Below are 26098 nucleotides of genomic sequence, written 5' to 3'. Positions count from 1 at the left end.
TTGGAATAGATTAAGTGAAGCTGTGGTCAACAATAAATATTTTAGAATAGAAAATCTCCCCTCATCACTCTCAGCCTCTACCCTTAGTTGTAATTGTCTGAAAGAGTTAGGCCTGAAATAAATTGTGTTCTATTAATAAATTTCTGACAGATTTGGAGTGTATTAGTATACATAGATAAAAGGATTAGGCTAAGTAGACTAAAATAAAAAGAGAATGAGTCCAAAAAAAGTTCTTTTTATGAATAATCTCCATCTGCTATGTTTCCTTTTAAATCAGTTGAAGCATGCATTGGGGGTAATTTTTGTTTGTGTTAACTTATAACTTTTAATGGTTCACTAAACCCTAGATTATGATATGAGTATAAACATTTAAGAAGAGAAGGAATCCTAATTTTAGATGAATGGCTGGACCAGATGAACTTTAGAGTCCTTTCTTCCTCCCCGAGGTTTCAATTCTGTATTATTTAAAAGGTGCACACTGATTTTAAGATCAATTTGTGATTGTTGATTGTAATTTCAATATATAAATCTTAGGATTGTAATTGCAAGCCAGTCTGAAAATCAGCAAGAGTTCCTGCAAAGTGACCATGGCAGTAATTAGGAAGTATGGCGGTATTAAAGACAGTGTTATGGCTATTGAAATCTTGCTGAATAACCAACCAATACGCTCATCTGACTAGTAAGAATTTAAAAATATAATCAGATATGTACAATGGACCTTGAAATAGCCACTAAAAAGAAGGATACCCATCTGGAAGTGCTAAAAGCTATCATAATTTAAGACAACAGAAAGTACAAGGAACTTCAAAAGTTTGTAGAAAAATGGAATTATGTGATAATGGAATTTTTCCATGATATTTTTGAGGTGCCCTCTTATATATATATTAAGTGAGACCAAGTACCAAAGAAGATGATGTTTAAAACAACAACAAAATACTAGGTAAAAAAAGGACTCTAAAATTTTGAAGTTAAGATATGACTGTCTGCCTGTTTTGATTGTTAGCATATGGGACTTTTCCACAGACTAACCTGCCTAGATACTGACCTATTGAAAAAAATGTAGATTATTATACCTGGATGACCTCCTTTCTTACCACCTAGCCCTTATCATTGTCCTCTTCTCACACTGGCTACCCTGCTTTCCTTCAGTGTACTTCCTGCTCCTGTCTAAGGAACTTTTTTATACTTGAGGCTTTTCTGACAAAGGAACCTGTTGGTAATTAAGTTCTCAGCTGCTCACGAGAAAGTTAGTGGTTTGAACCTACCAGTTGCTCTGTGGGAGAAAGATGTGACAGTCTGCTTCAGGCTTTCATAACTATTACTGTTGTTAAGTGCCGTTGAGTCAGTTCCGACCCATAGCGATCCTGTACAGGGATTCCGAGGGTGGAAATCTTTACGGGAGTAGAAAGTCTCATCTTTCTCCTGGGGAGCAGCTGGTAGTTTCGAACCGCTGACCTTAAGGTTCGCAGCCCGATTCGTAACCACTACGCTACCAGAGCTCCTCATAACAATTATAGCTTTGGAAAACCTATGGGACAATTCTACTTTAGAGTTACTCTGAGTTGGAAGGTCTTAATAGCAAAGGTTTCTTCTTAAAACTACCCATATTAGTCACTATATTTCTTCAATCAGTACTCTTCAAGAGATAAGCATGGACTGCTCTATCTATACAAGTGCCCACCTTCATCACTTTCGACTCCCTTAACCAGCTTCATTGTTTGTTTAGGTCTCTCCCTGTACTAACCTGTAAATGTCTCACAGGCACATGGAAAGTGTGTGTTTGTGTTTTTGTATATTTATAGCATCTATGGAATCTTTCACATGACCAGTTATTTTTCTCAAGTTTTTCTTCTTGAAAAGAAGAATTAACAAAATTGAAGGGTGGAGGAAAGTGAAACAAAACCAAACCAAAGACCCCCAATAAGATGGACTGACATGGTAGTGACATCAATGGACTCAAACATGACAGTAACTGAGGATGGTGCAGGACCAGGCAGTGTTTTGTTCTCTTGTGCATAGGAGTACGAATCAACCAACTACACGGCACCTAACAACAACAACACAATTGAGGAAGACACTGTGCTAGGCAAGGTAAGGATTTCCAAGATGGTAAAGTAGTATTTGGGGTATATGTTGTTCATATAAACATATGGACTGTGTGCCCTGGGAATTAGCTCTAGAAACCATCAACCATCATTAAGTACAGAAGTCTAGTTATAGCTCCAATATCTAATCTATTTCAAATTAGCTGTACTCAGACCAGTTTCTGAGTTTGAACTATGTAAGATATTATTTGTCTTTCATGTTTGATTCTTCTTCCCTGAGAAGTGGTAGGTCTTTAGAGAGGCTGAGGACAGGTCTGCTTAGGTTCAACAGGGACATTCTAATTTTATCAGCATTAACTCCTCTATGTGGAGAGCTGGACTTTTGAAATTGTCATGCAATATCCCGGGTTCCACTCAGTTGACACAGGTCCAAAGTACACATCCTCCACTCAAGGTTTTGTATTACTAAGTTATATTTGATTCTGATCTTTCATCTTCTCCAAATTACTGGCAATTTGATGGCACTGAAATAGTTTATTGTGAGAAAGGAGGAAAAAAACTAATTACATAGTGAGTGGAATTTAAAGTATGTTCAGAAAACGATCATGAAGTATTTTTTCTCTTTTAACCATTAAAACATTTGCAATGTATTCTGAACAAATAGAGTTAGAAAAGTTGGGCATTAACTTTTATTTTCTGAAAACAGGCAAAATTTTAAGCCCTTAAATAAACACATTATGGAAAGGGGTTTCCCAAACTTGCAGGCTTCAAGCATTATTGTTTTTTGACTTTTCTTTCGCCAACTAAAATGTTGTTTAGAATTGATATTGGATAGTGAACAGCTGCAAGCTCTGGTTGAGTGTTTTCCTAGAAATACCAGTTTGGGAAAGAATTTCCAACCATTTTCCTCTCCCATGAACAGTGTCTGCCATCCTAATGACTCAAACTTAATCTTCTCAAAGATCATGGCCCAAATGTTTACCAAGACAGCCATAAGTGTAGGAAATAATGCCAGTGTGGTATTTTAGCTCTTGGTAAAAAGAGAAACTTCTGATCTACTCACTACTTAGTAAGGCTCTCCAAACATAATAGGAAAACCACTTATCTCAAATTTAGAAATATATGAGATTTTTCCTGTCTCATGGGAGAATAGGCAGGCAAAGGTAACCTTGTTCTCTACACCACTCAGTATCAGAACAATTTGATTTTTCTTAAGAGCTACTTTGGAAGACATGAAGCCTAGACTAATTAAGGTCTGTATCATTTAGATCTGTGGAAAGTGAAGAAGAATCCATTTAAGCTCTTTCTAGACTGAAAAGTCATTGAGAATTCCTTATCTTTTGTATAATTAGCACAGTATCTTTCACATCTACTGAAATGAGTAAAATGAACCAACACTGAAAACTGATAGGATTACAATATTACAGTACTGTGCTTAATCATCCACTAAATCAAACAACTGTAAGTTTGGGGCATCTTAAATTTTATTCTGCTTTAAAATTCGCTGCCATTGAGTCCATTCCAACTCACAGTGACTGTATAGGACAAAAATGAACTGCCTATTTACCAACATAAGGTGCTCTGGTAGCGTAGTGGTTACGAATCGGGCTGCGAACCGCAAAGACAGCAGTTCGAAACTACCAGCTGTTCCGCGGGAGAAAGATGAGGCGTTCTGCTCCCATAAAGATTTACAGCCTCGGAACCCCTGTACAGGGTCGCTATGAGTCGGAACTGACTCCACGGCACATAGCAACAACAACAACATTTACCAACATGTAGCATATTAAAATGCAAGTTCTTTGGCTAAGCAGTTCTGCAAAAGAAGTTCTGCTTTGAAAAAGGCAGCAGAACAGGTATACGGAATACAATTATAAAGTTATATTGAAGGATAACATTTTTAGATATAAGTTATAGTATGTTTATTGGGAGGCGTCCTGGTGTGGCGCTGTGGGTTAATGCACCAGACTGCAACCTCGTTTGAAGTGCAAGGTCAGCAGATCAAGCTCACCAGTTGCTACTTGGAAATCCTCTACAGGGTCGCTATGGGTCGGAACCTACTCAATGGCACTTCACAACAACAACATGTTTATTAGATAACCAGTTGTGCTTTCTACATTTAGATGAAAATGTCAATCTTGGGACAGTCTATTTTGTGTCAGGTGCTGTACACCTGGAAATTAAATTCAATGTTGAGTTATTTATCTATATATAGTGGTTTTATTCAAATAACTGGCTCTAGAAGAAGTGAGGTGATAAGCAGAGGCCCAATTTAACAAATCTAGCAGCACCACCGTTTTAAAGAATAGAAACCCTAAGGGAAGAAGGACACAGTAGTTTTACAAATCAAAGAAAAGGTGTCCAACTACTTAGAAAAGATTAATTATTAGCCCAAAGGTTTACAACTTCACATTATCTTGGCTATCTCTACTACACTATGAACCTGAGATAGCTGTAACTAAAGGGACTATCTTGAAACAATTCCAGAGCATGACTCCACTAGCAGAAATTTCAGACTTCATGGGGAAGAGGACTTTGTTGCAGGAAGCAGCTGAGATAGATGCCTTTGCAGAATCAGAGGCCTACATCTGTGTCTCAGGTTTCATCACATAAACCATTGTCTTTATCAGAGCAGGTGTAACTGGGATGAAGACACAGGTGCCATTTAAAAACAGGCAGCAGCAGGAGTCCAACAAGGCATGGCCTGAGACTTTAGTGAGTTCACACTGGAGTGTAGATAATGAGTCATTTCTAATGACCTCACAACAATATTGCTCGAGGGCAATGGGGGCACTGAGGGTGGCATGGCCCATTCTTCTTTAGAGAAGCCAGGATGGCTTCACAGGTGAAGAGATATTTGAACTGGGTGTTTATTTTATGATGGAATACAATCTTACATAAATAAGACTTCAATTATTTCATAAATAAGAATTCAATCTTACATAAATAAGACTTCAGTTTCTGAAAAACAATTCTACTGTTGCAAAATGAATCTCTGCATGTTTATCACTGTCATTAAAAATTACAAGGATCAGGATTGTTTTCCCCCTTAATCTAAATAGCAAGCACAAGAATCAGATGGTTACAGTGTTTAGTGGAGGGCGAAAGGTAGTAATGTATTTCTAATTCCCTTTCTATAACTAATTTTTTTGATGCCTTTTAAAAGAAGTGACAAAGTTATGAAAATTTACCATACTGGTAATCAGATGTTATTCTGTCAATTGCAAAAACTCAAACACACCCTGAAATATCCTTTTTTGACCAGATTGGATCTGGTTTTTTTTTTTTTTTTTCAATCCTGCTTTTATCTATTCTAGAACAGATGGAAATTCAGATAAGAGAACAGCATGACAGAATCTACCAAACTTTCACCAGTGGAATTATTGTCAACTGTCACTGTTGGTTGATAGATACACTTTGCTAAGTACGTTTATCTAGAAAAACCCATATGTTAAGATTTTATGTAATTTAAATTTTTTCATTTCATTCACACTAAAAAATACATTTTATTAGGCTTTAGGTCAAAGTTTACATAAGAAATTGATGTTACGGGCTGTCAAGTTGGTTCCAACTCATAGCAACCCTGTGGTTGCTATGGGTTTGAACCACCAACCTTTCAGTTAGCAATCCAGAACTTCTCTTGCAGTACCACACCAGGACATAGAATATGATTACCATTTAGCATTTTTATAGATTGCTCCATGGCATTGGTAACATTTCCCACAATATGTCCATATTCTCATGATTTTTTTTCTGTTTCCATTTATCTAGCTTCTCTGCTCTTCCTTAGCTTCTCATCTTTATTTTAGGATAAATGCTGTTTTGTGTCAGATATTTGATTATTTATTTTAAGGAAGTACAGCATTCATGGTTTGTACTATTTTATAAGTCAATCTATCTTTGGATGAAAGTGACCACTGGGAATGGCTTCAATTCCAAGTTCAAAGGGTATCTTAGGGTGACAGTTTCAGGGTTCCTCTAGTTTCTTATCAGTACAGGAAACCTGGCCTAGTTTAGGAATTTTAGATTGATTCTACATTTTTTTTCCCTTTCTATATGGGATTTTTCTATTGTGTCCCTGGTTAGAATGGTCAGTAGTAGATGGTCACCATCTAGTTCTGGTCTCAGGTTAGAAGAGGCTGAGGCTCATGTAGGCTATTTGTCCAATGGACTGGTTTCTACTTTGAATCTTTGGTTCCATTACTATCTTTTGTTCCAGATGAGCAGAGACCAATAGTTGTGTTTTAAATGGCCAATCACAGGCTTTTAAGACCTTAGACACTGCTTACCAAACTGGGATGTAGAATATTATCTTTAAGAACTATGTTATGCCAATTGATCAAAGACTATGGCTCTACACCTTTAAACTCAGTAAACCAGTCTCCTGAGGAAGCACCATAATGTTTTCCATAGTGTTGTGCCATCCATTCACACTATTTCCTTCATATCATATGGTGGTGATGGTGGTGGTGGTGGTGTGCTGTGGAGTTGGTTCAAACTCATAGCGACCTGGTATAGGGTTTCCAAGGCTGTAAATCTTTATAGGATCAGAAATCCTCATCTTTCTTTTGCAGAACTACTGGTAGTTTTGAACTGTTGACCTTGAGGTTAGCAACCTGACTCGTATACTGTTCAATATTAGGAGTCTTGGTGGCACAACAGTTAAGCATTGACTGTCTACTAGAAGGTTGGCTGTTTGAACCTGTAACTGCTCCTGGGAGGTGTGCCAAGTCTGCAACCTTGGAATTCCTATGGGGCAATTCTACTCTATCCTTTAGGGTTGCTATAATTTAAATCTACCTGAGGGAAACCAGTTTGGGTTTAATATTAATTAAAGTATATAACAAGGCTAGCATTGATATTTTCAATCCAAATTACTCTCCTTAGATTCATACCAATGTGTTCAATATGAAAATTCTATGTGTATATTTTATAACCCATTAAAACTATACTTAGACAAAGTATAGTTTTTGTTGTATTTATCAAACTCACAGGGTAGCTTTCCTCTCCCTGTGTCTCACTAGTATCACAATCCATGCAACTGCAAAATCAGAATAAGAGAATTCTTGACTCTTTCCTCTTGCTGCTTCTTCCAATCTTTTCATTTATGCTGTTTCTTTATTTACTTGTGTGTCGTCAAGTTGGTTCCAACTTACAGCAACCCTATATTGGATTTCTGAAGCTATAAATCTTTATGGAAGCAGAAAGTCCCATCTTTTGCCCAAGGAGTGGCTCGTGGATTCTAACTACTGACTGTGTGGTTAGCATCCCAATGTGTAACTACTATTCCACAGGGCTTCTGGAATCTATGGATTGGTATCTTGGGAAGCTTTTCAGCCAATATCTGCCCACTTTTGTCTTTTCTCCGTTTGAAATTCGAATTAAATTTTGATAGGCCTTTTCACTCCATCCTTCACGTCTTTTAATGTCTTTCCTTTGTCTTTGTTCTGCATTCTTTCAACTCATCTCTTCAGATGTGTCTAATATTTTTAACATGACTTTGAATTATGTCAAGTATTGTATTTATTTCATTAAGTTTTCTTTAAGTTTACAACTTTTTGCATTTTTGTTTTATTTTAGTTTTCTATCCCCTTTAGGTGTTTCTAAAATTAGATTTTACTTATTTAAATATTGTAAGAATAGTTATTTTAAAAATGTGTCTGATAACTTCAATATATGAAGTTTTTGCATATCTGTTTTTGCTATTTCTTCTATGTGCTGATTTTTACTAATGGTACTATGTTTTCTTGTGCGGGTTATTTATTTTTGTCTGTGAGATGCTCAGTTTCCTTGAGAAATTATCTGTGACAATTATTTGAGGACTCTGCTATGTGGTGCTGTAGGGATCAGCAATAGACTGCTAACCAACAAGGTTGGCAGTTCAAACCCTCCTGCTGCTCCTTCGTAATCCTAAACAGGGTCACTGTGAGTCAGAACTGACTTGATGGTATATGTGGCACCATGGGTTAATGTGCTGGACTGCAAAGTCAGTTTGAACCGCTAAGTCAGTGGTTCAATCTTACCAGCCTCTCTTTGGAAACGCTATACAGGGTTGCTATGGAGCAGAACCGACTCGATGGCACTTAACAATAACAACACGTTAAAGGTGAGTTCTTTTATAAAGGATTCCCATGAATCAGGGACTGTGTGCCCATGTGTATAGGGGTGGTGGTAGTTGGTGGTTATGTGATGAGGAGTCAGTTGAAATTCATAGCGACCCTGCATAGGGCTTCTAAGGCTATAACTCTTTATGGGAGCAGAAAGCCTAATCTTTCTTCTGCAGGACAGCTGCTAGTTTTGAACTGCTGACCTAGAGGTTAGCAGCCCGACTTGTAACCACTATGCTACCAGAACTCCTTGGTAGATAGTTGAGAACTTGTAAATAGTCTCAGCCTGGGATCATTTTAGAGTAGTTTTTGACCATGCAATTAGGAGTATAAAATGAAAACAGTGTGCCTGTGATTACAATTACCAGGGATGGGTTTCCCTTGTCTGTGTTGCTTAACCACAGGCATATTTCCTTACATTCCCTTGTGGCGATGGGCACTTACTTTTGCTTCACCCTGATCATGAGAGTAGAATCTTTGGGATCTCATGGTTATGAAAAGACATCCCTTATTTTAAGACTTTCCAATTTAACTGGGTCCGGTCTTTGTCTTCTCTACAAATCCACTCCCCACTTTAAAAGGGAAGCTCAAATCTGCCAAGTCTGGCAAATGTCTTCAGGGTAAACACTATATAAAGTTGTTGTTATTAAGTGCCATCGAGTCGGTTCCGACCCATAGCGACCCTGTACAGGGTTTCCGAGGGTGTAAATCTTTACGGGAGTAGAAAGCCTCATCTTTCTCCCTCGAGCGGCTGGTAGTTTTGAACCGCTGACCTTAAGGTTCGCAGCCCGATTCGTAATCACTACGCTACCAGAGCTCCTTAAAATAATATCCTATGTAATTTCCTGGGTTTCTGCCTTCCCTTAGACTTTGGCTTGATGTTTTATTATCGTGTCAATTCTTCGATGAACTTTAAAAGATTTTATCTAATATTTTTAGTTGTCTTAAATGGGTTGTAATTACCTTGTCAATTTTGTCAGTGGAATCTTCATTTCCAATTAATCTAGAGGTCCTCTTGAATCTTCTTGAGCCTTATGTGAATATTTTAGTTAAGGCCACCATAATACCTTACTTGAGATACTGTAATAGCTTCTCATCTAGACTCTCTTCTTCTTCCTCTAGTCTTACCTTCGAAACGCTTCTCAAATTCCCATAATGCAACTCCTCTACTTAAAACTCTTATTGACTTTACATTTCCTTTGGGATGAAATCCATATTTCTAATTAAAACCCTTTATGAAGTAGTTCCTGATGGTAACTCCAGACTTAGCCCCCTTTTTTTGCACTCTTGCTTGGTTATACTTAATTTGCATTCAATTTCAGTCTCTATTTACTGCACACAATTTTCTCTACCTAAAATTTCCCTCTTTTTTTTTGGGGGGGGGGCTCTCTTTAAATAAGTAAAATATTGGATCTATACAAACACTGAGATTATTTCTGGTTTATGATTTGTGAACTCTTGATGTGGTACTGTAGGATAAGCACTGGACTGTTAAATGAAAGGTTGGTAGTTCAAACCAACCAGTCACTCTCTGGAAACCCTGTACAGGCTTGCTATGAGTCAGAACCGACTCAACAGCACATAACAACATATGATTTGTACCTTCTTTGGGCAGATGTTGGCACTCTATACTACCACAGTGCTTGATACCTGACACCTATCACAATATTGCTCACTGCATGTTTAGTTGTCTATCTACCTCATTAGACTGTAAACTTTCTATGAACAGGGTTTTGTTAAGGGCTATAGAGTTAGTTCCAATTCACAGTGACTCTGTTTAGGGTTTCTGAGTAGCAAGTGCCATTGAGTTGGTTCCAACTCATAACAACCCTGCGTAGGGTTTCTGAGGAGCAGGTGGTTGGTTTGAGCTTTCAAACTTGTGGTTAGCAATCCAGTACTTATCATACAGTTCCACACCAGGACTGTTGTTGTTGTTGGTAACTGTTGTAGAGTTGGTTCAGACCCATACAGACCCTGTATAGGGTTTCTGAGGAGCTGTTGGTGAGTTTGAACTGGCGACCTCATGGTTCAAACCGACTTTGCTGTCTAGCACATTAACCCACAGCCACCACCCCAGGACTCCAGTGCTTATCATACAGTTTCACACCAGTAAATTCATCCCTTATGCATACAGATAGCACAGACACCTACTCTTCCTTCTGTCACAATTGGATGACTTCACGTATTTGGGAAATAACCTTATTACTAGAGAATACAGAACTACTTTCTGGTTCTTTGTGTGTTATTCTTTATGTATGTGTGTCAGCATGTGCATCTACACAGGTATTTACTTACACTTTGCATATGGTATCGTGCTCCTTTCCATTAAAATTAAATTAAAGCATTTGGATTGTACATTAGTTGATATTAGTTTATATTAAAAATCGCATACTACTTCTATTAATGACTTTAATAAAAAGTTTTGTCTGTTACTGGATGACACCAGCAGAGGGAGTACATGACTAACACAAGTAGCTTTGATATTCGTACAGGTACTATGGAGTTCTGGTGTGGCATGGCAGGATAGTGCACTGGACCACAAGGTCAGTTTGAACTGCAAGGTTGGTGGGTTCGAACTCACCATGCTCCTTGGAAACCCTATACAGGGTTTCTATGAGTCAGAACTGACCTGCTCTGCAGGTGAAATATGAAACTTTCTCCTCTCTCAAAAATTAAAAGCATCGGAAACAGGGTCACTTTGAGTGGAAACCAACTTGGCATTTAACAACAACATATGGACTATCTATAGTTTTTTGTTTAATTTTTGTTGTGGCCAAGAAAAACCTTGAAACCTATAACTAAGAAAGGTCATTTAAATATGCATCAGAATTTGGAGGAAAGTTGATAAAATTTTAAAATGTAAATATTCTACTGGCGTCCTGGTATGATGTTGTAGGATAAGCACAGGGCTGCTAACCTAAAGATTGTGGTTCAAACCCACCAACTGCTCCTTGGAAACCCTATATGGGGTACTGAGTCAGAACCGACTGGATGACTCTTAACAACAACAAAGAATAGTCTATAATAATAGTTTTGCAGCTTTAAAAAACATTGCTAAAACAATTTCCTCCCCCCGCCCCGGACAGAAACAGATATCAGGAACTAGGTACCCTGATATTGTTATAAATGTCCTCTCTTTACAGTCGTTGTATAATTTATGTCCTCTTATTTTCTCTATTGTATCAGTCTTTCTTTTAATTTATACTCTTACCTTAAAATAGGAGTCCTGATATGGCACTATAGGATCAGGATCGGACTGCTAACCACAAGGTTGCTGGTTCTAACCCACCAGCTGCTCTCAGAAACCCTATATAGAGTGGCTATGAGTTGGATCCAACTCCCTGGCACTTAACAATGATTAACTTTACCATGGAACACTTTGGGGAAATGTAGTTTATTATTAATGAAGTACCAAACGAATTGCTTTGGATAGCAGTTAAGAGAAAAAGTAGAGCACACATATTATATTACCAAAAAGCTTGAACTATCTGAGACAACTGCACATTAGTGTATGAAGGAACAAGATTAACATGGAGTATTTTTACATACTGAAATGCAAACATCCCTCCCTTTTATGCACAATGATTTATTATAATTCTAATATAAGTTTTCAAAACTATCTAAAATTCTTCAAAAATGACTTTCTGTATGTGTAAGTTCATAATCTAGGATAATTTCCCACAGGAAGAATTTTTTATATCCAGTAAACCAGATGGATGGGAATACCAAAAGGATGGGAATACCAAATGCAGGTCATATGCTTGTCTTTACTTCTTTGACACAAGCAATTTTATATTAACCTATAACCAAGAGAGTTAATATATCTTTAGGTAAATAGCACATACGACATTTTTATCTCTCTTATTTTGAAAGGGTTCTCACTAATGAAGATATGAAGTTTTACAGATTTAGATTAAACAGATTAATTTACATGGCAGTAAGCCTCCTTGAAAGGAAACCGCATTCTGTGAGACATTTAGATAGTTCTTATTAGAATAACTGTGACAAAAAGACACTGGGCTAACTTTTCAGAAGCAACAAAATTTGAATTCTCTGCAACTTTATTGAAGTGAATTAGGAACATTTTACGATAAGCACTGGACTGCAGACCATAAGGTTTGCAGTTCCCACTCTCCAGGCGCTCCAAGGGAGAAAGATGATGTTTTCTGTTCTCGCAAAGATTTATAGTTTCGGAAATCCTATACAGAGTCGCTTAGAAGACCACCTCAAAATCTCTAATAAATTTTTATGTTAATTAAAGGAAGTATTTAATTTAACAACATAGATCATGGCTAAAGAAAATATTACTAACATTAATCCATTTCAAGAAAATACTTATTTTTTTTTTTTCCTATCGAGAGAAAATAGAACACAAATTACTGGTTAGAAGATTATCAGGTGAATGTACTCATTTAATGTTTTCCAATTTCATTCACTACCTTTTTCTTTTCTTTCTTTTTTTTTTAAAGTTGTGTATCTTGCCCTTTTTGGCATTTGTTTTTTTGATGGGAAGATAAAATATTCCATAAAAACATTGGAGAATAAAAATAATATTTTAAAAGCAAACAGCATTTGAGATAACTTTATTTAGTAGGGGAGTTATATAAACTAAAAACAGACGATTTGTTCTTAAAAATTCAGGGAATTTATAGTGAAATCTAAAAAAAAAGTTACTTGGATGTTTCCCAAGTTTCTAGTCCTTAAAGTTACACTTTACAAAAAAATGTGGCTTTAAAGCAACAAAATTTATTTAGCAGATCAAATGCTCGTTCATGGAAGTATAAATTGTATAAGATTGAAAATCTATTTTCTCTAAATGCCTTACAGCCACAAAATTTATGATAAACACTCAGAAAAGTTACAATGAATGGTATCTTTCTGAGTCAGAATGACAATTACCTGAGAAATCACATGAAAAAGAGTTTTTCCATATTGTTAACCCTCATTCCTCCACCAATACTAACCCTCTGACAGTTTCTATGGTTCTCTGTCTTCCAAGAGAAATTACACAGCTGCAAGAAGAAAGATAATTGTCAAAGATAAGGTTGATGATATCTGGGCATCTGTCCTTTAAAGCACTGCACTTAGCCTATCTACTTCATAGAATGAAAACACGGCTGGTAGTGCAGGGGAAATGGCTGTTTCCCAGGAAAGGAAATTGCCTGAAAACACATCTGGCAGAGAGCTTTTTTCTCTTTGCTTGGCAGTTTAGATACTTATTTTAACAAAATATACACTTCCTCACCTTTTAGAAAGGTGAATTCGAGGGAGCCAAAATACCCGTTTTTAAGTGGACAACATTTAATTATACCATAAATATGTTGAACCAGTTATTTTGTCAAATTCTATATACACTTAATTGTAACTGGAACAGGATATTGTACTAAATTAGGTATTATACTTCATTTCAGAAACCATTTATGTTCTAAAAGGTACATCAGACTCCTTCAGTTATTTACATCGGGGGAAATTAAAGAAAACAAAAGAACTGTTCATGTCAGAATGTGTGTAGAAAGATTCGTTTCTGCACTCAGACAATATATTGGATTTCCAGGTATTGTATCTTAAGCCAGTGAGTAACAACTTCATGTTAAGTTTTCATTAATACATGAATTTATGCACTCCTAGAATGATTTTTTCTGTTTACAGATTTCATGGATCCTTGATACTGAAGTGCACACGTGGTGGTCTTCCAGATATTATGCAGCTGCACTGGCTCAAGATGACCAACGGCCACAAAAAGTCTTTGGCAGTCAAGTGGATTCTGTCACTAAGAATGTGCATTTGTGCTGCACATTGACCGCTGACAATGACAGGTGAATTTTGTCATGATAAAATGGGGGAGGGGGGAATGATTGCCTTATATTTATCACCATTAATATAAAAGAGTGCAAACCAAGCACTCTGCAGGAGAGAAATGAGGCTTTCTAAGACTCAGAGCTGACGTGACAGCACCTAACGCAACAATATAAAAGAAAGGAGCATATATCTACTTGGCTGAGTAAATTCTTGTGGGTCATTTCTCCTCACTGGACCTGAGGTGATTTCTTTATCTATTTGTTGTTAAGTGCAGGCATATCAACCTTGTATAGGGCATCCTAAGTGTGGCTGGTGGGCTTGAACCTCCATCCTCACAATTGTTGTTTTGTTAGGAAGCCAGTGTTTATCTATAGCGCCATACCAGGACCCCTTTTTATTTATATACAGGGACAATAGACCTACGTGCTTATACCTGGGTAGCTGTGTACATTTGTATGTGTAGTCACTGGCTACCTACGTGCTTAGACCCAGGTATGTGTGGGATAATATCTACCTATGTGCCTATCTTTAGGTTTGTGTGCGTAAGGGGACAGTATCTACCTATATGCTTATACTCTAGTATATATGTGTGTATGTTTACATTCATAATTTTTCCTTCTATAGTCACATCATTTTAATGGGCTTTTCTTTGGTACTTTTTTTCAAATCCCAGGACTGAGAATTAACTTTCACAGAATTCAAGGTTTAGTATTGGTTCAACATGATTGGCATCCCTGGAAAGTGGAAGAATTTGATGCACCAAAGTTTTTTGCAAAATGACTACATTCCAATTATGGTTCTTCAGTTTTGTTCAACTTATATAAAGTGGAAGTAGAAACGGTGATCTTCTATGAAGAAGGGAACTTGCTTTCAGAGAGGAGAAATACCCATTTTTGCCTGCTGTGGCTTCTTTTGCTCTCATTAATTACTGCATACAACTTGATTGTAAAAAGGATAAAAAAACCTTTTTCTCTAATGGCAGTTTTATCTCAAATGAACTTTTTAATGGTTTCCCCTGGATACTGAGCATTTACTTTGGTATAAACATGTTTTCTGATTTCATTTTCTCAATATAATAAGTCCAGAGAGGAGAAAGGAGAGATACATGGTGATTTCTAATTGCCCTTCCTGCTCTCATATGCCAGGTGCCCAAGAGTCCTCATGTGTGCCCATCTGTCTGCAAATAACTAAAAGTCAAAACACGCTATCCCAGTTTCATTTTAGACCATTTATTGTGAGTGCCTTCTACACCAACATAGCACACTTTCCAAAACTAAGGCCATACTGGCCAAATAATCACTATCTCTGCACATGATTTAAAATGACAATAAGTCCAGTGCTGTCTAGTTGATCACGACTCACAGTGACCCTGTAGGACAGAACAGAACTGTCTCATAGTATTTCTAAGGCTGCAAATTTTTAGGGACACAGGCTGCCACATCTTTCTCCCACTGAGCAGCTAGTGGGTTTGAACCACAGACCTTTTGTTTAGTAGCCAAGTTCTTTAACCAGTGCGCTATCAGGGATCCTAAAATGGCAATGGCTAAATGATACTAAAAAGAGAAAGCTTGAGATTGACTCAGGAATGACATTACCCAGATCTGATGAAAACAGGCTTCTATGTAAAATGTACTATTTTTCAGTTAGGAATGACGTTTTGAAAGCTTATCATTGCAATGCATTATCAGATTTTAACAGCTCAGAAAGCAATACCATTTCTCTCTCTCCCTGCGTCCTGTTGGTGGATTCTTCTCTCTCAGTCACTCTTCCTTCCCTTGATTTGTCCAACAATATGTTACCAAGTTAAACAAGGAATATTAAACCAGTCTACAGGATGATTACAGCGATCATGTGGGCCCATACACAATTTTTATTTGGCACTTTGTTGCTTGGGGAGTGTTCCAGTTAGTACTGATCTAAAGTTTGTATCTATTTTTAGTTCCACGCTTCCAAAGACACCATTCAAATTAGGGGGAAATGTCTAAGAGCCTTGCAAAGTGTGCTGGATGACGTAGGTCCTTGAAGGGTTATGATTCTACAATACAGAGAGAAGGGAATTATGTATTGCACTGACTTACATTATTTTTGGAGAGATTACAGAGACCACTACTAACATGGGATCCTTTTGGCTTTGACCCACACGTTAGGGTCTTTGTTTGACAGAGAAAACAAAAAGAAAAGAGATAAATAATCAAAAATCTTTGTAATGCTGAGTGCTTTTGTTTGTAAAGTAGGAAACTGTGATCTTTTTGGTGCCCATCAAACAGGATGTGCCTTGTCCTGGCACAGTAGAGTAAAACTTGCTAAAGCCAGAGCCTGTGCAAGGTCCTGACAGAGAAAGGAAATTAAAATGTGTTGTTGTTGTTAGGTGTCGTCGAGTCAGTTTCCACCCACAGTGAGCCTGTGTAGGGTTTCTGAGGAACGGCTTGGTGAGCTTGAACCTCTGACCTTGTGGTTTAAACTAACTTTGTGTCCAGCGCATTAACCAACAGCACCACACCAGGAGTCCAAAATGACAGATGGAAAAATGCTAAGACTGCATTTGTCAAAGGTGGAAAATTTGCAGGACTCAGACAAGCAAGGCAGTCTGGTTGAGTTCCAGCTCTCCCAGGTTTCACTGTGTAACTTAAACAAGACAATTCTACAGAGACTAAATGAGATCCTCTGAAATTTCAGCTGATGACATATAATATGGGGGAGAAAACAAACATTATTAAGAAAATAAATAGCAACATGTACAGCTACTCAGCAGAATGGTTTATGGAAGAAAAAAAGTTTGGGCAGGCACACTAATTTGGGGAAGCCTGTAAATAATAATTTTCATTTTATAGCCTCATCTGCCTTTAGCTATCCTGTCAGCAAGTCATTGAAGATAACTCAAGATTCTCTTTGAAAATGAACAGTTCTGAGAACCACAGTCAAAACTATTTTAGAGAGTGGAAGCGGCTCTGGACTACGTTTAACCTCTAATCCCTCAGAAAAATCAGTCACAATCCAGCTGACTCTTTGCTTGCTGCATTTCTAATGATAAAATTATGGAGAAAAATGTAAAACACTTATATATATATATATAGGTTATCAAACAATTATAATAGGTTTAATTATTGGCTTTTTTAGTCACAGTTGGATAGAGTCTTACTCCTCCTTTGAAGGCTCTATACTCAGATAGGTGTCCTAGGTCACACAGGAAATAAACCAAAATGAGTCTGGAATACAGGATTTCAGAAACTCTATTTAGAGTTTTAACTGAAGAACTGAAGAATTCAAGTCTCAACTTGCAATATGCAGGCTAATGTGCTAAACTACAAGGTTGGTTTGAACCATAAGGCCAGTGGTTCAAGCTTACCAGTGACTCCCCAGAATCCCTATACAGGGTCGCTATGAGTCAGAACTGCCTCAAAGGCACTTAATAGCAACAACAATAATGGGCAAACTATTGAACGATGCAGGAAGCATCAAAAGAAGATAGAAGGAATACATAGAATCATTGTAGCAAAAATGGGTGGTCATTCTTTTCAGGAGGTAGTATATGATCAAGCATCATTGGTATTGAAGGAAGAAGTCCAAGCTTCACTGAAGGCATTAGCAAAAAACAAAGCTCCAGAACTTTGATGCAGTGCTGAAAGCACTAGATGCAGTGCTGAAAGCACTCACTAGGCTATGCCAAGAAATTTGGAAGAGTTACCTGGGCAATCGACTGAAGAAATTAATGTTTATGCCCATTCAAAATAAAGATGACCCTACAGAATACAGAAATTATAGAACAATATCATTAATATCATACACAAGTAAATTCTGGTTGAAGATAACTCAAAAATGGTTGCAGCAGCACATTGAGAGAAATTCAGGCTGGATTCAGAAGAGCATACGGAACAGGGGATGTATCATTGCTGACGTCAAATGGATCTTGGCTGAAAGCAGACAATACCAGAAAGATGTTTACTTGGGTTTTATTGACTATTCAAAGGCATGCAACTATCTGGATCCTAAAAGTCTACTGGTAATATTGCAAAGAATGGGAATTCCAGAACACTTAAATGTGCTCATAGGGGTACATAGAGCAAGAGACAGTAGTTTGAATAGAACAAGGAGATTCTGGGTAGCTTAAAATCAGGAAAGGTGTATGTTAAGGTTTTTTTCTTGCATCAGATTTATTCGGTCTGTATGCTAAGCTAATAATTTGAGAAGCTGGATTTTATGAAGAAGAATACAGCATCAGGATTGGAGAAAGGCTCTTTAATAACCTGTGATATGCAGATAACACAACCTCAACCCTGTTTCCAGAAAGTGAAGAGGACTGGAAGCACTTACTGATAAAGATCAAAGACTACAGCCTTTAGTATAGATTACAATTAAAAGTAAGGAAAACAAAAATCCTCACAACTAGACCAATAAACAGCATTACGATAAACAGAGGAAAGATTGAAGTTGTCAAGGGCTTCATTTTATTTGGCTCCATAACCAACACATGGAAGCAGCAGTCAAGAAATCAAATGCTGTATTGCATCAGGCAAATGTGTTGCAAAAGTGTTAGAGAGAAATAGATGTCACTTTCAGGATCAAGGTACACCTCATATGCAAGAAAGCTGGACAATGAATAAGGAAGACTGGAGAAAAATCAATGCATTTGAATTATGGTGTTGGCAAAGAATATTGAAAGTACCATAGACTTCCAGAAGAGCAAACAAATCTGTCTTGGAAGAAATACAGCCAGAATGTTCTTCAGAAGCAAGGATGGTGTGACATGGTTTCATGTACTTTGGATATGCATGTTATCATGATGGATTAGTCCCTGAAAAGGACATCTAGCTTGGTAAAGTAGCGGGTTAGCGAAGAAGATCCTCAAGGGCATGGATTAACACAGTGGCTACCACAACAGATTGAAACATAACAATTGTGAGGATGGAGCAAGGCCAGGCAGTGTTTTATTCTCTTGTGCACAGGATCACTAGGAGTCAGAGCTGACTAGACAGCACCTAACAACATCACCACCACAACTGAGTAGAAGTGAATGTTTGAAATATCTGTAATAAAACTATCTGTGGTTTCTATTAATGGAAAGGTAGAGATATTACTAATATCACTGTTGTTTGTTGCTTATTCATAATTAAAGGAAAGGCTAAATTTGGGCTAAAGCTTGAACTCCTGGTGTGGAGCTGTAGGATCAGCACTGGACTGTGAACCACAAGGTCCAGGTTTGGCTAAAGCTTAGTAACAAAAATTTTATTTTTCTTCCTTTTCAAGTTCATGAATCCCATAAATTCCTTTTCTCCATGGCCCTCAGGTTAAAAAGTTCTTCTAATAGAAGACTAGAGTAACACTATGACTAGAATGGATTTTTTTAAAAAGTCTACTTTTTGTTAAGTGCTGTCAAGTTGATTCTGACTTATGGGGTTTTTGAGAGGCAACTGATGGGTTTGAGCTGCCAACCTTGTGGTTAGCAGTCCAGTGCTTATCCTATAGCACCACATCAGGACTCCAAAGTCTACTTGGTGGTGGTGGTGGTGGTGGTGTGCCATGGAGTCCGTTCCAACTCATAGCGACCCTGTACAGGGTTTCCGAAGCTGTAAATCTTTACGGGAGCAGAAAGCCTGATCTTTCTCCATGGAACTGGTGGTAGTTTTGAACTGCTGACCTTGAGATTAGCAGCCCGATTTGTAACCACTATGCTACCAGACATCCTTCTTTTGAGAACAGATTGCAAGAATATGGAATTCACTGTATAAATTTCACATTCACCTAAGAAATAAGAGCATAACTCTTTAATCTTCTTAAAATTTTTCTTGACTGCTATACAACTCATACTTGGTTATCATGTTTAGATATTAAGTCAACATACCAAACAGTCTACTGCTTACCAGGAATAATAAATCCTATGTACTAAGGTACTCTGGTAGCGTAGTGGTTACAAATTGGGCTGCTAACCCCAAGATCGGTAGTTCAAAACTACCAGCTGTCCTGCAGGAGAAAGATGGGGCTTTCTGTTCCCGTAAAGATTTACAGCCTAGTAAACCCTATACAGGGTTTATATGTGTCAGAACCCACTCCACGGTACTTAACCACAACAACAACATATACTAAGAAATAACAGATCATGACAAAGACTAACTTTAAATACATATGTATACACACACAGATATATAAATACATACACATATATATACACATAAACACACTTTGGCTGCTGAGCCAAAGTAAATTTTTTAAGCATTAAATTTCACTTATTAAAAGAAGTAACCAGTAGAATTTACAAAGCCATATATTATTAAAATAGAAAAATCTTAAGATAAAAGTATAACCCCTATATTTTACAGATAAGAGCATACCTACAGGGATTAATTTAATCCATCATGGGTAAATGTTATAAAAATGATAGGTTTTTAGTAAATCCTGATATAATAAAGGAGATTATGTATTCCTCTATTTGTATTCTCAATTTGAATTCTGATTCTCCATGGTACTTTGATGAACTATTCACCAGTCTAGGATATTTTAAGGTTATTCTTAATATTAATTGTTGAAAAGAATGTCAGAGTTCAAAAACTGACATAGAGCATGATAAAGCAAGCCTTCCTAACAAACTGTTTAAAAATAAACATTGTACATAGTTAGCTACTAGTTCAAAAATCAAATATTACCAATAAAACTATTTTCCCTATGAAAAGGTACAGAGTTTATAAGAGCAAAACTTCTCCCTCTTTATTTTTAATAAGAAAAATAAACCAAAGTCTTGACATATTTGCAGTATTTTTTCCTAAAGGAAAAAACAGGAACTTTCATTGTACTTTAAGATTAAAGTTATTACCTCAGATATTTTAGCAGCTTAATGCTGTGAATGAATTTCAGACAAAAGAGACCAACTACTCTCTCTCTAGGAAATGCTTAATTAGGGTGGTGCCTATGAAATACCCAGGGGTCCTGTAACTGATCAGTTTTTTTTCCCAGAGGGCTTCTGCAGTATATAATCCTGGTTGGACAACAAGCATTATGCTCTGATTTTTCCTGTTGCCTGGCTGGTAACCCCCCTACAGGAAGATAATGGATAAGCCAAGAGGGCGGAGCAGCTAGCTACACATGTCTGGCTACTCTTATCAACTTATCATATAAGGAAAGGAAAGTGATTGATTCAGATACTGACACTGTAGAATCTGGGAAAAGAGCAGCACAGCTGATCTGTAAAACTAATACAGTGAACAGGATTATTCTCCCTATTAGAATCTGACAGTTTACTGGATGATCGGAGAGAACACAGCATTAAAAATCAAGTTTGCTACTTAAAAAGAAGGAAAAAAAGAAGACGCTTTATCAATTAACCTTAAACCATGGCAGCATAACCCTGCATTTTTAAAGAGCAGCTGAGTATCCTGGACTCTTGTGTGCCTTCAAGTTTGCTAAGCTGGTGGTTTATTACCAAAAGGAAGAATGTGGCAGATTGTTTTCTTTACTTTGAGCTGTGATCTTGTCATAGCGGCAGCCTACAACAACTTTCGGAAAAGCATGGACAGTATTGGGAAAAAGCAATACCAGGTTCAGCATGGCTCGTGCAGCTACACTTTTCTCCTACCGGAGATGGACAACTGTCGTTCCTCTTCCAGTTCCTACGTATCGAATGCTGTACAGAGGGATGCACCACTAGATTATGATGATTCGGTGCAGAGACTGCAAGTACTGGAAAATATCATGGAAAACAACACTCAGTGGTTAATGAAGGTAGGGGGAAAATGAGTTTTACTTTATGAAAAATGGGAGCTGTTAAGATTAACTGTATTTTAACAACCATTGTGTGGGGGTTGGGGGTGGAGGGAGAAGGAGGATTAAAGTAGGCGAGAGATGACTGCTGATATGTTTGAATGGTCATTTGTTTAATTTTATTCCAGTGTGTAAAGGGATCATAATGAAAAAGATTATTTGAAAAGAATGCCAAAATCAATAGAGAACCTGTCTAAAGTTAGAAATCGTTATTTACTAAAGTTAAGAAGAGGAAGTGCACATCTCTGTAAAAACATCTCTACGGCTGTTTTGTTTAAGTAGTCTAAACTCAGTAACACCCATTACCAGAGACATTATAAACTGGTCGCAGGCATGTGAGGGAAGCTGAAAGCTACACAGCAGTGCCAGAACCAGGAAAAACGTGACAATCATGCTAATTACTGATAAATAACGGATGGAGTAAAGTGCTTTACCAATTTCCTGAATTTATTTACTAAAATAGATTATGACTCTTGGTAAATGAGAGGAAATTAAATAAAACAGACCTTATGTTTCTCAGATCTCAGTGCTTTACCCCTAAGGGTCTGTCATTTATAAACGGTGGTAAGTTTTTCAAGGGTCCCAAAGGGATTCAAGGACTGAAGTCACATTTCAGTTCCAGCAACTGACTTTGAAAATATACCCACGTGGGATTAGTGCCCAGGGCCAGTTATGCTGAATTTATGCCACGACAAGATGGTCTGATGGTTTATTCTTGGGGCTACGATCCTTCTGCTGTTCCACACGCTTTTTTTAGAGTTTAACCAAAGTAGGATATTGAAAGCTCTGCTTTTCTTTCACAATCATTTTCACATGTTAACCTGGGAACTATAAAAAAAAAAAAAATCACCCGCAGTTTTTCCTTATATGAACTATCCATATATATGTATTCTAAAGGAAGTTTAAAGAAAATGTATGCATTGTAGATCAATCAATAAATATCATAATGGTGATATTACATTAGAACACTTACAGGGTAGAGAAACATGATTATAAACAGCCACATAAAAACTCCAAAGTTTATTAGCCTCATTCAACATTTTCCCCAGAAAAAGTATAATTATTCCCTCAGTCTTTCATTGTACTATAAACTTTCTGTTTGGGCACCTTATCTTAATCTCAGAAGAGATCTTGGATCCTAATCTGTGTTTCTCATTAACTCTGCTGCCTCCAGAGAGGAAGCACCTAAATTATTACTTGAGCTATAAGCTTAAATGAATGAATGCTGTCAGCACGCCTGCTCATTGCAACAGATGTACTCACTTAAAAATCAAAGAAGAAAAATGACATAAACTTAAAATTTATCAAGAAGAAGAGTGACATATCGGGAATGCAAAATAAAAGATGTCAGTAATATCTTAGTAAGTACTATGCCTTCTGGGTAATTTCTCTAAGAAGTTTTTCTTCCTTCCTAAAGTCAGTATAGTATGCCCCTTTAAAAAATTCTTCCAAACTTCATAGATGTGCAAATAATAATGCTAAACTTTAAAAACATAAAAGTATGCAGCAACACAGGTCCAGATATTTGAAAGACAACTGTGCCCTAAATACTTACTCAATTCTTTCCATTTCTCTGGAAATTGCTATGCCTATGTTTAATAACCTCGCTGCATTTACTGTGGCACAGTTAACAGCCAACGCTAACAGAGCCTCAGTGAAGGATGAAAGAAATCTAGTAGTAAACATTCTAATCTACTCAACAGGCAAGTCATTTCCTAAACAAACAGTCAAGTAACATAAAAAGAATGCTTTGCCAAATGCACAATGCTAAATTGTGTTTGCTTAATTAAGCCCTCATCAAGTATACCTGAAACTCCATAAGCCAAGCTCATATTTCTTTCTTGGATAAACTACCATCTTCTCTTGTGTCTTTGAGACACTGTTTAAAGAGGGAAAAGGACATGAGTGTCTACATTAGGTGGACAATATTTCTTCCTTCCCAGGTTCAATTAGTAAATATTTGAAGAGCAGTACAATGGTATTTCAAAATTCCTTTTTTAGATATCTAGATAAATATCACTAAAAGTGACTTAATGCTTATCTTTTCATCTGCTCAGCACCTGTTCCCTCTGGTCTACCTCTGTGAGCTGAGCTGTCCACCTGAGAAAGTCAATTTGTAGTCTCACTATTTGGTTGACTGGCTTCTTGTTGGGAATGGAAGCAAAATAACAAACATGAAACCTGTTTAAAGTGATTACATGTAACCTTTCTGCTTCTTTTTATTTTTCCTTCTGTGTTTTGTCACCTGTGACAATAAACACTGCAATTATTATAAAGGAGGGAATAATATATACTGTCAGGGAATGCTAGATGAACCACATAATTAAATGATCAACATCATATCCTAACAATTATTGATGGAATATCCCAGAAAGAAAGAAAAAGCACAATTTTGTGTTTTTCATTATGTTTTACAGATTTCCTTTCCTTTAGGGCTGTTTATTTTTTATATTTTCAGATTTCCTTTCTTTCCCTTATCAACACTAAATAATAAGAGAAGAAACAAAGCCTTTCAATGATTATGTTCCTATTAACCTTGTCAGGAAGAAAAATAAGACCAGATTTCTGGTTAATTTTAGGAGAAACGAATAGTATTTCAACTTCTGAGTGGTTAGCATAGCCTAAGGAGCTTAGCCTAAGAAAGCTGTTTTGTACATCATCAAAAGATCCCACACTGGCCCTTTAATCTGTCAGCCAAAGGAAGTGTCAGACTTCTAAATGAGTGCAGAGGAATATGAATGGAACAATACAGGAGAAGGTTCATTTTCTGCTTAGTGGATAAACAAGGATAAGATAAATTCATGATAGTACACTAAATACACCATGACAGAAATAAGCCCTGGATGTCACATTACCCTTGCTAATCATGCCACTATTCTAAACCTGTGTCCCAGTAGTATGAGACACATTTTATAGAAAATGACAAATAGTAACTTAGCAAATGGATTTTATTTTGCTATGAGACTAGATGTATTTTTTTGTTAAATAAGATGAAATAGGGAAAGAAATGAACAACTATTTCACATTGATGAATACCTCGAATTTCATAAATGACTACAAATTCAATTGCTACTTTAAAACAAAATGATTGCCTCTTGAATTAATATAAAAATGTCTTGCCACCTTTTTTCTTCAATGCCACAAGTATAGGCTATAAACTATAAACTTGAATTGCTATCCCTTTCTTTATTAATACAAACCAATAAACAAGCCAAGTGTTCCTTCATTAAACTATGAGAACTACTGCTCATCAGTTGATGTATAGAGAGGAACCTATTTATACACCTAAAAAATAATTGCTGTAAATGAAAACAATTAATGATGAGAGACTCATCAGCTCCTCCTCATCCATGTCAGTGATTTGGTTTATGTGTGTACTTTATTATGTGTGGTTGCCAAGTAATCCTTAGATGTATATCCAGAGAAATAAAAGCTGGTTCGTTAAAGTAAAGGAAAATTCCCAGCATACAAAGAACAAATGATCCACTGTAATATTGAAGCAAAATCAAACATTCCTATATGGCACTGTAGGAGAAGCACTCGGCCACAGGGTTAGTTTGAACCACAAGTATGGCGGTTCAAATTTACCAGCTGCTCCTCAGAAGCCCCATACAGGGTCACTATGGGTCAGCACTGACTCAACGGCACTTGACAACAACAACAAATACTCCATATATTGCATCCAGAATCATGAAATACGATCATAGTCAGTGTTAGAAGCAATTTTGTGCATTCAGATAATTGGATTGATTAAACCCTCTAAAATCACAGGAAAACGATTATTACTAAACTATATTAATCATATATTAATATTATGGAGTCCTGGTGTGATGCTGAGGGTTAATGTGCTGGACTGCAAGGTTGGATTGAGTTGCAAGGTTGACGATTCAAGCTCACCAGCCACTCCTTGGTGCCGTTGATTCAGTTCTGACTTATAGCAACCCTGTATGGGGTTTCCAAGGAGTGGCTGGTGGGTTTGAACCATCCACCTTGCAGTTCAAACTGACCTTGCAGTCCACTGCATTATCCTGCAGCACCATAGGGGAAGGAAAATATGGTAACGTTTTGAAAAGTACAAGTATAATATAATGTCCAGTCTATATTATAGAATCTCTGGGTAGCACACATGGTTCAGAACTCTGCTACTAAACAAGAGTGCCTGTTCAAGTCCACTCAGAAGCACCTCAGAAAAAAGGCCTGGTGATCTACATGCAAAAAGTCAGCTACTGGAAACCCACGGAGCATCATGGGAATGCCATGAGCCAGAAAAAAGTCAATGGCAACTGGTACTGTTCATGGAAAAATGGAATTAAATGGAATTTTTGCACAAACTTTTTGAAGTCCCCTTGTATATCTATAATATTTTATGTACAGAATCCAATTACTATATATATATAGTAT

At 37.0% G+C, this 26098-nt stretch overlaps 2 protein-coding genes across 4 annotated transcripts in view; one reads left to right on the top strand and one right to left on the bottom strand.

Annotated features, from left to right (window-relative positions):
* LOC102829467 (microcephalin-like) overlaps positions 1 to 26098 on the bottom strand; it is a gene marked incomplete at its 3' end in the record, with an annotated part of 359617 nt that overhangs the window by 81023 nt on the left and 252496 nt on the right. The gene's annotated exons all lie outside the window — the stretch shown is intronic.
* The window catches only part of ANGPT2 (angiopoietin 2), a 75892-nt gene continuing 70874 nt past the window's right edge, over positions 21081 to 26098 (top strand). Inside the window, exon 1 of one of the 3 annotated variants that reach the window (XM_006866713.1) lies at positions 21081 to 21658. In XM_006866713.1, the coding sequence (XP_006866775.1) occupies positions 21371 to 21658 (288 nt within the window). In that variant the 5' untranslated portion in view covers positions 21081 to 21370. The remainder of the gene's footprint in view (positions 21659 to 26098) is intronic. The other 2 variants (XM_006866714.1, XM_006866715.1) reach the window with 2 other exon arrangements.

This window comes from Chrysochloris asiatica, unplaced genomic scaffold, assembly GCF_000296735.1.
Source record: "Chrysochloris asiatica unplaced genomic scaffold, ChrAsi1.0 scaffold00095, whole genome shotgun sequence".
NCBI lineage: Eukaryota > Metazoa > Chordata > Mammalia > Afrosoricida > Chrysochloridae > Chrysochloris > Chrysochloris asiatica.
The sequence above is the reverse complement of the archived record's forward strand: the minus strand, read 5'-3'. Positions and strand labels throughout refer to the sequence as shown.